At 48.2% G+C, this 13,816-nt stretch overlaps 1 protein-coding gene across 1 annotated transcript; it reads left to right on the plus strand.

The window, feature by feature from the left end:
- The first annotated feature begins 505 nt into the window (after positions 1 to 505).
- Positions 506 to 10,248, plus strand: SLC25A47 (solute carrier family 25 member 47). Its single transcript, XM_072865491.1, has 7 exons — positions 506 to 520; positions 930 to 1,167; positions 6,898 to 6,941; positions 7,226 to 7,297; positions 7,555 to 7,737; positions 8,853 to 9,126; positions 9,962 to 10,248. The coding sequence occupies exons 2-7, from the start codon at positions 1,140 to 1,142 to the stop codon at positions 10,246 to 10,248; spliced, it is 888 nt and encodes a 295-aa protein (XP_072721592.1). The 5' UTR covers positions 506 to 520; positions 930 to 1,139.
- Positions 10,249 to 13,816: the final 3,568 nt, after the last annotated feature.

Below are 13,816 nucleotides of genomic sequence, written 5' to 3' on the forward strand. Positions count from 1 at the left end.
GAGGAGTACAATTGGCAAGCCCTTCACTGCATCAGGACTTCGGTTTCCAGGTTCACTTCGGGCAAAACTTAACTTCTCCTGTGTAGATGTGGCCGCCCTCTGGTATGGGGCAGTTGTGCAAAAATAGGCAAAATGGCATTTTCTTGAGCTCTTGGTTCCCCTTGACCTGCGGGTCTCTGTGCTTTTCTCTTTCCCCTGCTGAGATCAGCACCCTGTGCTGGGTGTGAATTAGGAAGAAAAAATTAGGTGCTGGACCAGTCTCCTGGCAAAATCCATCTCCCATCTCCCCTGCAGGGCAAAACACTGGAGTATGGGCAGCAGCAATAGTGATTCCTGCTCTGCCGCTGAACTCCGCAAGGAGCTGACATTGGAAAGGGGGTTGGGAGACTGAGCAAGAAGTGAAGTAGCAGAGCTCCTCCAGGGGCTGGGAAAACCACCCTGCAGTCTGAAAGGGAAGCAAATGCTTTGTACGTGGTTGGATTCATTTCTGGGCTTCACCACGTGTATACACAATGAGCAGGTAATAATCCACGGGCATCTGGGTAGAGGTTTAGGGTCAGCTGTGTGGATTAGGAAAGCCAAGGAAAATTCCGTGGGAAGGGCACAAGGAATTTTCCTTGATGGGAAGGGGGTCTGCTCCATCAGAAGGAGGAAGGGTGGGCTGGGATGGGGGGAGGAGGTGTCTTATGCACAGCCACCCGTGCGACTTCTCTGTGGCACAGGGCAAGAGTGTCCTCTGGTAAACCAGGGTGCAAGGCTGTCTTCTGGGGTTAGTGAGTACGATGGGGAACGGCCCCTTCACAGCCAGCGTTACCCTGCAAGGCACCACCCCTTGTGATTTTCCAAGCAGAAGGGCACTGGGAACAGCGGCTGTGGCGCAGCGTTGCAGGGCTTCACGGGATTACTCATTCACTGTGCTCCTGGAACAGCTCCAGGCTTCCCATCTCTGCCTCCAGGGTACAAATTCATCAAGTATCCACACGGCTCACAGTTCCCAGAAGCAAGAGAAGACAGTCACACTGCAAATCACACTGTCTCCGAAGGACCTGCAGGGCTCTGGAAAGACTGAACCGGTATCCTCCCTTCTTCTACCTCCCTAACACTTAATCAGGGTAATTAAGGCAGCAGACGCAGTCTGGATGGATTTCATTGCTGGGGCCATTGGAGGTAAATACATAAAGTAGTGCTTGTTGATGAAAGCAGATCGCTGTGTTTCCTTCTTGTTCAGCTAACGGGCAGATCTCAATGGCAGAGCTGAGAGTCGTTCAATGGGGGCTGCTTGTTAAAAGTGCATTCTTCTTTATTATATGGAAATTGTAATCAGAGCAGGTTCACAGAGCTACTGGAGAGGCAGCGCTGCAATTTGGTCGGCTGAGGTCATTGCCCTGCAATCTCCTCCAGTCTAATTGCAGCGGGACGGGGCAAAACTCTGATAGGAAGAGGCAAAGTGGAATATGTTGCTTGCAGACACAAACTGGTGAGTAACACCCGGACAGCAAAACCTCACGTGTCTGGTGCCTGGGGTCCTGGCAGGCTGTCAGGGTTGTGCCTCTGGGTTGAGGATGTGATTTGTGAGACAGGAGGGGTGGAGGCATGGCGTTTCACAGTGAAGAAAGTCTGTCTTAGGTTAAGACGTATTTGCAGCTGCGAGGGTAATCTCAGTGCAAGCATGCACTGAAATGGGAGAAAGTAGGTTAGTTATATATAAAAAAAGCAAAAGGAGAAAAGTGTGATTTAATTCTAGACATTTTTAGAGCATGTACTGCTCAAACGCAGCTTTGTTTTAAACAACAGAATGTAGCCACTGGTCTAATTTATTTTCTGAAATCTCGTCAGATTTAGTGGAGCATCAAATACCAAGACAAGAGCCTTGGGGTCGCTGCTGCCAGAAAGGCCAGGTAAACCTGCCAGATGGCTGAGACACCCAGCCCAAGCCTGCATGTCAGATCTCACTTTGAGATCTGCTGAAATTCGGCAGTTTCCTTCACCAGGAGCAGCCTGTGGTCCTGGTGCAGATGTGCATTTCCTGGGAAGGACCATGATGAATTTTCCACTGCAGCCCCTTATTGCTTGTCACCCAAAATGTGCAAGTGGGGTGAGGTTTGGCATCTCAGTGGCATCCAGCCCCAGAGGTACCTGTTGCTCGGGGTGTTGGCCTTCCCGGGGTGCTGGGGGGACCCTGCTCGGGAAGGATCATTCCTGGGAGAGTGGGATATAACCAGCCCCTCCACAAGAGCGTGCTTTTCTCCTCCTCTTTCCTTGCTGACTTCAGAGCACCCGGTGGAGGAGGGAGCTCTGTGCTGGGGCTGGCAACAGGATGTCCATCCTGGAGGGATTCACCAAAACTCCTCTGAGACTTCACGTTAACGGTGGGGCAGCAATGATTGCATTCGCTGCTTGGACTCCTTTACTTTTGTTGGCACAGTTGGAGCTGAGCCACTTAAGGGTAAAGTTATTTTGCAAGGGAACGTGGAGAGTTGAAAACACAGTTTCAAAGTGGCCATTCTCCTCAGCCTTCTGCCCCCCTTCCATGCAAAGCCATGGTTTGTGCAGTGTCCCCCTGTCCGGGCACCAGCATCGTGTGCTGCCTGGCCATGCAGCATCTCCCATGGGTGCCCTGGAAACGGGCTCAGCCTGGGAGGATGCAGGCTGGGGAGCTCCATCTGGGACCAGAAATGTCTGCTTGTTTTAACGCGCTTTGCTGACCTCAGGGTGTCTGAGAGCAAGATTTTTCTGTCCTGTCATCTGTGTCCAGCTCAGGGCTTTTCTAAGAGGGATAATGCAACTTTTCACCAGCAGAGAGGTGTGTTTTCTGGCATGCTGTTCCCTGCTGGGAGCTTGCACACAGACATGTGCAAGGTACCTGGGCAGGGCTTCAGGGCCATGGTCCCTACCCCGACATGGGACAGCTTCCAGGGATGGGGCAGCTTTCCTGTGAGAACTGAACTCTGAAAACCGGCAGAGATGCTGCCCTTTTGAATCCCATGGAATGATCCAGCCTGGCTTAGGCACCTGCACAAATATTGTGCATCTCCTCTGACCTATTGTTTCCGTGGCCATGGGACAAGCTCAGTATCTTCAGCCCAGGAAACAGTGACCTGCTGTGACTCCAGATGGAAAGAACGTGAGAGAAACATGCGTAGTGACTATGAAAACTTTCAATAACCATCAAATGGGGCTGGATGTCCTCAAAAGCAGCTCACCTATAAGGATGTCCTTCCTGGCCAATAAAACTGAGCAGGAGATTGGACTAGAGACCTCCTGAGGTTCCTGCCAACTTGAATTTTCCTGTGATCCCATGCGTGTTTTCTAGCCCTGCTACGGCAGCAGCCTGGGCCATGGCAGGGGATAGGTATTGACGATTAGGGCTATTGATGACTAGGGGATGACTTGACTCGTGCCAGGCACAAAGATTTGGGATGGGGAAGCTGAGGTTCACCCAGCGGTGGTAGAGCAGCAGGGTCTGCAGCATGCCCAGGCTTCTCTACATCCTGCTGCAAGGTTACACACCAGTCACATGCAATCCAAGGGCAGATAAAATAGTCCACCTATGGAGGGAACATGCTATGTTCTTGTCCTTACAGCTAAAGCAGCTCCTGCTGGCCACTGCCAGGGTCACGTTACTGGATGGAGTTCAGCTTGTTTAGGATATGGGGCACTTCTTATGTTCTCAGCTCTTCACAAAGTAAAGGTCTTTGAAAGTTGCTGTCTACCCATCCAGTGCATGGACCATGATCCCTGCTTCTCCCTGGGTCTCTCAGCCAGGTGTTTGCCAACAGCTTGGCAGCCCAGTGGGCTCCATACGGCTCCGCTTGCTCTCTGCTGATTGCCGTTGCAGTGGCCACCCTGCCAGGATCCCTCCTTATTTGAATTGCCTGGTCAAAGTGGCCTGACTTGTGAAGAGGCTGTGAGTAATCCAGTTTTGACCCTGCACTGTGTGTGTGTGTGTTCAGGGGATGCCACAAACTCTGCACAATACCCGAGGACTTCTCAGATAAAGTAGACATAAAAAATGGCTCACTACAACCCAACAAAGATCATTCACCTGGTTTTGCCATTTATTTTCATCACAGCTGGTGCAGTGTTATGCAGTAGTAGTCCCACAGGATCCCTCTCCCATATGCGCGCTATACATTGCTGGCCTTATTTGATTCTGCCGTGCAAACAGGGCATGTGTGGGTCATGCTATCTTTGTCCCAGGCTATTTATATTGTGTGACACTGTGCAGAGCCTTTCTTCCTCAGCCTTTGAGGGACTTGGCTGAGCTCCTCAGCTCTGAAAACTTCACTGCTCGGAGTGCTTTGACTCTTAAGAGCGCAGTTCACAGCAGACTGTAGTTGTTCAGAGGATTGGGGTGCTCACATCTCCGCTTTGGTGGGAACAGAGAAGAATTTACCCTTATGGTCTCCTCCCAAATGGAGATGTTTAGTCCTTGCTGGCACCAAGGTAAGCCCCTAGAACTGAGCAGCAAAGGGAAACAGGCTGGTTTGGGGCAAACCTGCTTTATTTTGTCTATGTTGCTGCTCTCTCTGCATTTTAATGTGTGAACAGGGCAATTTCTCCAGAGGGGAGGACACTTCTTGTCAAACACTGTCCCAAAACAGCCTTGGTACCTGATGTGCGTGAGCCAAGGCTCCTACCTTCCTGAGCCGGTGGAGCAAGCCGGGGCTTAGGTATGCGAGGCACACGGTGCCCCTGCATCACCAGCAACTGGTCAGCCCACATCCACTGCCTCTAAGGTTTGGGAATTCTGAAACTGATGCGATGCCAAATCCTCCTGTCTGGGACGGGTTCTTGGACCACACCTCTGAGGTCAGCACAGTCCCACTGACATTGACTTATGTGCTGCGCTTCCCTGCCTGGTGGGGTCCGTGTTTGCAGTCTGCCTCTGGCCGCCGACCGCGAATCTGGGACAGTACAGGTGGCCCCCGGTGACTTTGTGTGTTGTCACTCTGCTCAGACCAGAGGCATTGCTCCTTTGAGCTGTATTACTCTGCCTGTGTACTTCCCCTTGCTGTCTCTCTTCCAATCTGATCTCATTTTCGTTTTGAAATACAGAAGGTGGCTTCTTGGCTCATTTTTCACCTTCATTGCTATTTATCTGGTGGCAGATTTGATAGAGATTTTTGCAGAACAAACCTCATTTTTCTTCAAGCAAGATGCTGTCGGTTGTTTTCTTCTGAGTAATGCACTTCAGGATTTTCTCCTGGTGACTCACACCAGCAGCTGGGTGAGTTCCCAAATGTAGTAGAGCTTTCCAGAGCTCCCAAGCAGCCGTGTAATCACAGGTGAACATGCCTAGTGAAATGCCTACAGCAACTAATACATTTTTAAGTATCTTCTTTGTTTTTTTTTTAAAGACAGACTCAGTGAGAGGCAGTTTCCAACCTGTGAGCCACCAGACGTGCGCTGTATCTATGACTGCCTGGCTCCCTGCAGGGCTCATCCAGCACTTTTATGAACTTGATCTCCCTCTAAATAACTCACATCACAGCTCCATCGTCCCCCAGCCTGATTTCCTCTCAGCTGACTTGGCAGTTGATGTACTGGGAGGAAGTTAGCTAGTCAGACCCTTTATCATCTGTGGTATCTGCCAACAGATGCGTTTAAATTAGAGCTGAGAAATGCAGTGGAGGCAAAGGCAGGGACGGTGGGTGATCTGTTACTGCGACCAAGACGAGTCTGTGTCGGGCCTCTTTCGCTCTCCTTATCTGCCATTAAGGCAGTAACTTTGTCTCGTAGGATTAATGCGTTTCCAAGTCCAGTGGCTATTTTAAGGTCTCGAAATGAGCTTGGGTGTCACTAGAGGATTCGCAACCCCCCCAGCACGCTGGACATGCCGTCACTGCTGCAGGCGGGAGTCGCGGTCAGCTGGCGTGCGGGGCATGCTGCCGACCACGCTGGCTTTGTGCATGCCTGGCGCTAATCCCTCGCTGCCCCTTAATCCTGCTGAGCCCCGAGCAGCGGAGGGCGGGTGATCTCGCCGCAGAGCAGCGCTGCCGGTTGTGCTGTGCCCCGGTGTCACACCAGCCTGCCAGGGCTCCAAGCAACCTTTGCTTTTGTGCTTTGCTCTGCTTTTGCAGCAGTCTTTGGTGCACGTAGGAGATAGATACACTTCAGAGGCTTAGTCCAGCAAGGTGCCACGGACGCTAATGCCCAATGAATGCCTCACCCAGGGCTCTAGATGTGCTTTGTAAGCTTCAGCCAGGACATGTCCAGTCCCTGTTGTGCAGGAGGCAGCAGAAGTACCTCTCCTGTCTTCAGGACAGATTGCTGAGAACCTGTAATGCGTGAGGGCCACCCTTTTTTTATTAACGTCCTTGTGACTGCTGCTTTTATTCCTTAATATTTCCAAGCCAAGCATGGAGAACCAAAATTGCTCCAGAGACCCCTCATGTGAGTGGGGATGCTCTGCACCTCATGTGAGGGTGCTTGGTCACAGTCCAAAGATGCTGTACCGCCTCAGCTGAGCGGGGGAACAGAAACTGTCCGATATCGTACAAGTCATCCCTCAACCTTCCTGCCGAGTCCCTTTTCAGAGGGCTGCTCAGAGCCCACAGAGCTGGTGGCGTGCACAGAGCTTTCCTCACAGCAGTGCCTTCTGTGTTTCCCCCCATCCCAGCTTGCACTGTGGTGTTATTTCTCCTGATAAGTTTCCCCTGACACTCGGATTCTTCCTCTGAGCGTGCCTTGGTCATGCAGAGAAAGCTGTGCATTTTGCTCTGTCATTCTTGGCTCAAACGTAATTGCTAGAGCTCGAGAGAAGTCTGGTGCCAAGAACAGCAGGGCTCTGAAGCTGCATTTTTCTGCCATTCCCCTAATGACTTGCCACGATGGGGGAAAATGGTCTGTCTCAATGTGCACTGTTAACCATCTCCAATACACTCTCTGTTTCAGGTGGTCTAAGCACAGCAGTGGGTTATCCACTGGACACAGTGAAGGTACGCCTTGGAGCTTTATTTCTTGACTACAGACTGGAAACAAACAGGCCCTTTTGCTTTCCCCCCGCCTTTTTAGAAAACTAGTCCCATGATAATGCTTTCATCTTTGTTACATCAACATACTTCACTTTATTTAGTTGTGTTGTTTTTCTCCTAAAAAAAAAAGTAAATTGTTTGGGGATGGTATTTTATGGCTAATTAACTAGTTTGCTGCTATGGCATTTGTTGATTTTTTGTTTTTTTAATCTGATGCCTGCATTTTGAAGTTGCCCCTATATTCCTAGGTGAGAATTCAGACCGAGAGACATTACAATGGGATTTGGCACTGCATTCAGGAAACATACAGGACAGAAAAAGTAGGTACCTCTCATCAGGATTGCTGATACCAGTTATGGATGCCTTGTTTCAGAGAAGCAGAGCTGCCTCTCAGTTTGGGGAGGATGGGCAGCAGTTACACACAACCATTTGTTGGGAGAAGGGTCAGGATGAAATTTGGCTTTGTCGATGAGTTGTAAGATGGGAGTAAGTTTTGGCTCAGCAATGCATGGCCAGTGTTTCCAGGTAGATGCTTTTCCACTCTTAAAAGTGTTCTTTTTCCTCTGTTTCCAACTAGGTTTGGGGATTTTACAAAGGTGTGTCTGCATCAGTCCTCACAGTATCGGTGATTTCTTCTGTTTCATTCGGCACATACAGAAACTTCCTTTGTACCATCTGCAAGCTGCGGTACGGGGCTGCAGATGCGAAGCCGTCCAAGCCAGATGTTTCTCTTGCTGGAGGTGCTGCCGGTGCTGTTCGGGTAGGTAAACAGCCAAAAGGGAAAGCACAACAAGCCATCTTGTTCACAAACATAGGAAGCTGGAAAAGCAGTGAATGTTTTCTGCCCGGGAGGCCACAGGGGAGCCTGCAACAAGCCCAGCAGGTTTGTTTTCACAGGGGGTCACGCTCTGCCCTTGCTGGCCCCTCGCTGGTTGGCTCCGTGGCGTGGCCAAGTCCTGCTGGGCAGCTCGTGCCGGGTTTGGTTTAGAGCACCAAAACACTTAAGAACATGCTATTAAGAGTGACATGGGCCTGGGCAGCAAACACAGGGAAAGGAAGAAAACCAACCTGGGCGGCAAACTTTCTAAGTGGCTCTGATGGTATGTTTATGTAAGAAAGATGTAACTCAGTGTGTTAAAGCACAGGCCGGTGTTTTGACAGTGGCCGCGCAAGCCCGGCACGGTATCGCTGTGGAAATGGGCAGTACACAGCATTGCCTTGTCAGGACTCAAAACTCAACGGGGTGTCACTGAGAAGTGATGCTGCCTGGCAAACATGCATGATCCCGGGACAGGGAGGCGAGGCTGAATTCAGGAGCAGTTTCCCATGAGCAGATGGATTTCTGTGAGCGTCTGCAGGCGCTGCGAACACGGCAGAGCTCACCCCAGTGCCCCGATGGCGTACTGGGCAGAAATGTGTGCCCAGTCACAGGCAATCCTCTTGCAGAGCAGTCCAGATGGTCGGGTTTCTAGGTGTTTCCTAGCAGGCAACGACTCTACTTGAGACAGGTTAACTTTTGAAAAGTCTTTATGGCCTTGATTCCAAATACAGATACATACCAGAGACTTGATGTATGCTACCCTGTAGCTGAGGACATCCCCTTTCCATGCCTATCATCTGGTTTAATAAGTTGTTACAGGTATTTAATATCCCCTGTTGATTTCTGCCTCACCTTCCACTCTGCACAGTGCAGCTCACACACATGTCCTGCTGCTGCCGGGTGGGATTTAGCACAGACAGAGGGGAGGAGGCTGGAACGTGCTGGCTTCAGGCAGTATTATTGCCTGAAAAGGTGGGAGACAAGGAATTTGCAGGAGGGGGCTCAAAACACTGTTTAAATGTGAAGAGTTAAAATACCATCCTCTGATGTTACAGGTTGTGTTGATGACCCCTAGTGAGGTGGCTAAAGTTCGCATGCAGACTCAGAGGAACCCACATCCTTCCGTCGCATCTGCCCAGCCTGTTTCCAAGCCAAAGTACCGAGGATCTCTGCACTGTCTGAAGGTGATCGCCAAGGAGGAAGGTTTTGGGGGTCTCTACAAGGGCTGCTCTGCATTACTCTGCAGGGACTGCTCCTCTTCTGCAATATATTTCCTTACCTATTCCGCTCTGTGTGATTGGCTCACACCAGCTGGGAAAAATAAACCAGGTAGGTATCGGAAAGCATCTGGTATTACCTGCAAAAACGGCTTGTTTAGTACCACACTAAGAGGGAAATCAGGCTCTCAGCAAACCTCACCCAGTACCTATAAAACCTCACCCAGATCCGGTCCATGTGTGGGGTTGCTGTGTGTTTGTTTCCTGGCGTCACAGGGCCATTTGTGCCCTCCCGGCGCGGGTGCCAGCAGCCTGCGTGCGAGGGCTTCGCCAGCGTGACCCTGTCCCTCAGCAGCTACTCCTCTCCCTGCAGGAGGGGTGTTTACGGCACGCTCTGGTGCCTAGTATGTGGGTATGAAATCCTCTTAATGCAGAAATAGGATATGTAAATAGAAATTAAACATGGACAAACCTCCCAGGAGCCATCATGGAGCACGGATCAGGGTCAGTCCAGAGCCTGAAAATAAAGTCCAGGCGCAGAACATAAAGACACTTAAATTTCCTGGTTGTGATTTGGCTCCAAATAAACAGCTATCCACTTTAAGAAAAGATCAAATAGGTGACATTCAGCAAGGAGCGTCTTCCTGAGAATTATAAAAATAAGTAGACCCAGCTGAAGAGGGTGCAAGCACTCCCAGGCTGCATCACATCTCATTCATGCGGTGTTAAAATAGATGCTGCCTCTGCATGAGCCAGTATGATGTATGCAAAAATGAGTATGCTGTGAAATCAAAAGGCCACACGGGTGTGTGAGATCCCTGGAAACTAACAACTGCAAGAGCTGGACAAAGTAACGGCTGAAAAACATGAAAGTTAACCATGTCAGTTGACAAATCTGAGATGCTCGTAGCCGTATCAGTGCAAGGCTCCTCCCTTCACTCCTGCAGGTTTCCTCGTCGTGCTGCTTTCTGGTGGTTTCGCTGGAGTCCTGGCCTGGGGATTAGCTACTCCCATGGATGTCATCAAATCACGGATGCAAACAGATGAATCGGACAAGCACAAGTACACAGGCCTCATCCAGTGTGCTAGAGAAAGTGTGAGAAAGGAGGGTGCAAAAGTGCTTTTCAAAGGATTGGGTTTGAACTGCATGCGTGCCTTTCCTGTGAACATGGTGGTGTTTGTAACGTATGAAGCTGTACTGAGATTTACAGATCATTATACAAACAAAACATAGCTTTTGCCACTCTGTTCAGAGGTGTATTTTGTTTAGTTTGTTTTTTTGTAACACAACATCCACAAACAAATGCTGAACGCCGTCCCCTTTGATGGACAGCATAAGAAGCCTGGACATTTCAGCACAAAGCTGGATCACTGACGGCTTTGTTTTATTCTTAGAAGATTACAAACTCATGAGGGAGTCTTGGACTTACATACAACCTCCCTTTTATCTCGTTAATGTATTTAGACTGTAGCCGCTGCTTAGGTCCTTGAAACATTTGCAAATATTTATGCTCTAAAAAGCTGCTAGTCTGATCAGAGATTTTGGTAAAGGATTCATTTTGTTTTCTACCAGCACAGAAAACCAGCTTCACAACCAAGGCAAGAGCTGGGGGGATTTTGTGTAAGATTTAACACTATCCAGTGTGTGCTCTTTATATGTAATGCCTGTATTGCATTCACTGAGTAACTTACATATTTTTGCTTCAGGCTGCAACTTTTCCTTCCCAGCTGTAATTTTCCCAGAGTATTCTACAATTACATCCCTTTGTAGCAGCTGAAATATGAATGTCCTTGCTTTTTCCTGTCACTATTTAATGAGTGGCAGACGTGGTCTCTTTACATAACTGCACTAATGGCCTCATTGAAAGTGAAACCAGGCACGGGTTCCTGTAAGCCATATGATTTTCTCCCTGTGCAACCCTGAGCCCTACAGCATCAGTCCCTCCCCGAGACTGACGACACCACGGCTCTCCAGAGCTTGGCACAGCTTTGGAGGCAATCTGTTCTCATCCTGGAAGTGTGCAAAACCTCTTTGCTTCTCAAAGGAAAGGCTGCGATAAAATCTGTGCACTGGCAGGGCTAGGCAAGTTAAAGGAGAATTGCAAAGTTGTAGAGTATAATTAAGATTTACAACTTTTAAAATGTGCATACTCTGCTCACTTTAAACTACACTGTTAGGAGCAGCCAAATGTTTTTTTTGTCAAAGGTACCTTTTGAGAGAATTTCTGACTTCCCTAACGATTATTTCTGTTTCACAAAGATATAAAGTTTCATCAACATGTCAGTTGAAAAAAACAACACCCACACTATTGCTTCAGAATGAAAGTCCCTAAAGCCAGAAATACTTTAATTTGCTCACCCTGCCTCAAGAGCAGCATAAATGTTTTCTGTCTCCGTTTTAATCCCTGGATGATGACATCTGGATCCAGCCCCTGTCGGATTCTGTTGAAAGTGCATTTTTTGGAGGGAAAGAGGAAGACTATATTTTTAAAGGAGTTCTCATATTCAGGGTTGATGCCCTTCTGGTCCACTTTTACCACAGCCACTTTTACCAATTGATAGCATGGCCTTGACTACACTGACAGTAATTTTGCAGCTAATGGGACTTGTCAGCTACTCTGGACATATAAAAATGGATCTTGTACTAGAAGGACAAGTTTAAAAATTTCAGGTGCTACTAGAAAAGAATAAAGGGGACCTCTTCCATGCCAGAGAGTGACCAGTAAAAAGCTCCAGAACTATCCTCATGAAATCTAAGGCTTCAACTGGCTTTTTAAACACATTCACGGCCATGCTATCAAACAACTATCATAATTATTTCTCTCAAGAGTCTATCCAGCTCTTGCAGCTCATCCAAAAGCAGGTTTAAGAGACCAGATGACCAGGCAGGTGTATGGTATGTCGCCTTAAAGGGGAGTGAAATGAAAGACCCAACACTGAACCTCATTCTCTCCTAAAGTGCTTATGGCCTCAGCAACCTACCACCCCCAGGTACATCTGGGGCATCAGCACCAACCTTCCTTTAGTCAGAAAGTCCTTACACCAGAAGATTTAAGTCCTCAAGATTTGGAATTCCTCTTAAGATGGCTCTTAAGAGACCACTACCCTCACCTCTTTCTACAGGGGACGCATTTGACTGAGTGCTGTCCCAGCTAGGTAGTGATTTATCCCAGCTCTGCCTGGATGTTTTCTGGAATCAAACTCCTTCATGCTGTATTACTCTCAGCCGACCTTGTTCTTGGGCATTACATCCTCTGAACAGATACAGTAAAAAAATGCCGCAAATCAGACTAAACAACCATTTATTGTTAGGCAGTGTTGATACCATCCATGGTCAGCCCAAGGTTTGAAAATAAAGTAGCTCAGCTTTCCTAATAGGCTCATGCATTCAGATGACTAAAAATGTCTCCTCCTGTGGGTGTAACTGAAATACAGCTGGTTTCAAGAAACAGGAATTACAGATGAATTGTAAAAATGAGTGGGAACAACTGCGGAAGCCAGTGCGAGGGGCTGAGAACTGTAAGCCTCAGGGTATTCAGCACCATATAAAAGCAGGTTCTCATGTGGCCTGAACAAATGCTACACGAGAGGTAAGTTGTATCTTCAGGCAGCTTATTTCAGGATGGTAACTGCTTTGCAATCCATCCTGTTCACAAGCCTTTAAGGGAAAAAAATATATACACAGTGTATGGGTGACAACCTGCCTTACAGCAAGAACTCACGGCTAATTCACACTGATACAAATTACCACCAGGTACAGGAATTGCCTGTATAAGTACTGTAAACACAGGCACATAAATATGAACCAATTTTTGTTTAATGACATGATGCATTGTACATATTAGGTACTTCACTTACACACCAAGCTGGGTGTTTGGCTTCTGGATTTCAGAACATGGCTGTTTTATTTTCTGATTTCTTTGTATTACCTTGACCTTCAGCTACTCTGATAATCACAGAACTATTTATTCTGATAAATTAGCTAGCTGAAGGCCAGCTAACAGAATGAAGAGACCACATTTCACAGAATCACAGAATCGTATAGGTTGGAAAAGACCTTTAAGACCATCAAGTCCAACCATAAACCTAACACTACCAAGTCCACCACTACACCATGTCCATAAGCACCTCATCCAAATGTCTTTTAAATACCTCCAGGGGTGGTGACTCAACCACTTCCCTGGGCAGCCTGTTCCAGTTGCTATAGGGACTGCAGCTTGTTGTACAGATGATTTCTTTCAGTAACAAAGTTGGGGGCCTTGAAAAAAAGAAAATTTTCTTTAGAAGGCACATTCTGCTTCATGTTTTCATGTTGCTGATAGTTCCTGTTTTCTCTGACAATGTTTATGAATATCCAAGCAGGTTTCAGCATGCCGTTTCAGCACGCCTCTTGGTGACTGTGGAAGAGCCAGGTGAAGCTATTCAGGACTTGTGCTCTTCAGACAACAGCAATTGTGGAGTATCATGTTTCCATTGAAGTGCCAGTCTTTACGCCAAACCTACTGAAGTGTCATTGTAAATGGGTCACATTGACCTTCCCCTATTGCTGAGCTGGCTGCTGTACACGAGGAAATTCAACATGTAGTCTTGCTTGCGACCAGTTAATCTGTGGAAAACTGACGCTTATTAGCTTGCTCAGGGAGCAATCTGATGTCTACCTGGTAGGACTGAACAGAGGGGGTTATAGGGGCCCCTATTTCACTACTTGAAGGGCACTGGACATCAAAACTAGGGCCAGCTCCATCAGATGACTGAATCAGAACCTAAAAGGGTAGGAAGAGAGGTCAAAATACGACAGGGAG

This window comes from Ciconia boyciana, chromosome 6, assembly GCF_034638445.1.
Source record: "Ciconia boyciana chromosome 6, ASM3463844v1, whole genome shotgun sequence".
Lineage (NCBI taxonomy): Eukaryota > Metazoa > Chordata > Aves > Ciconiiformes > Ciconiidae > Ciconia > Ciconia boyciana.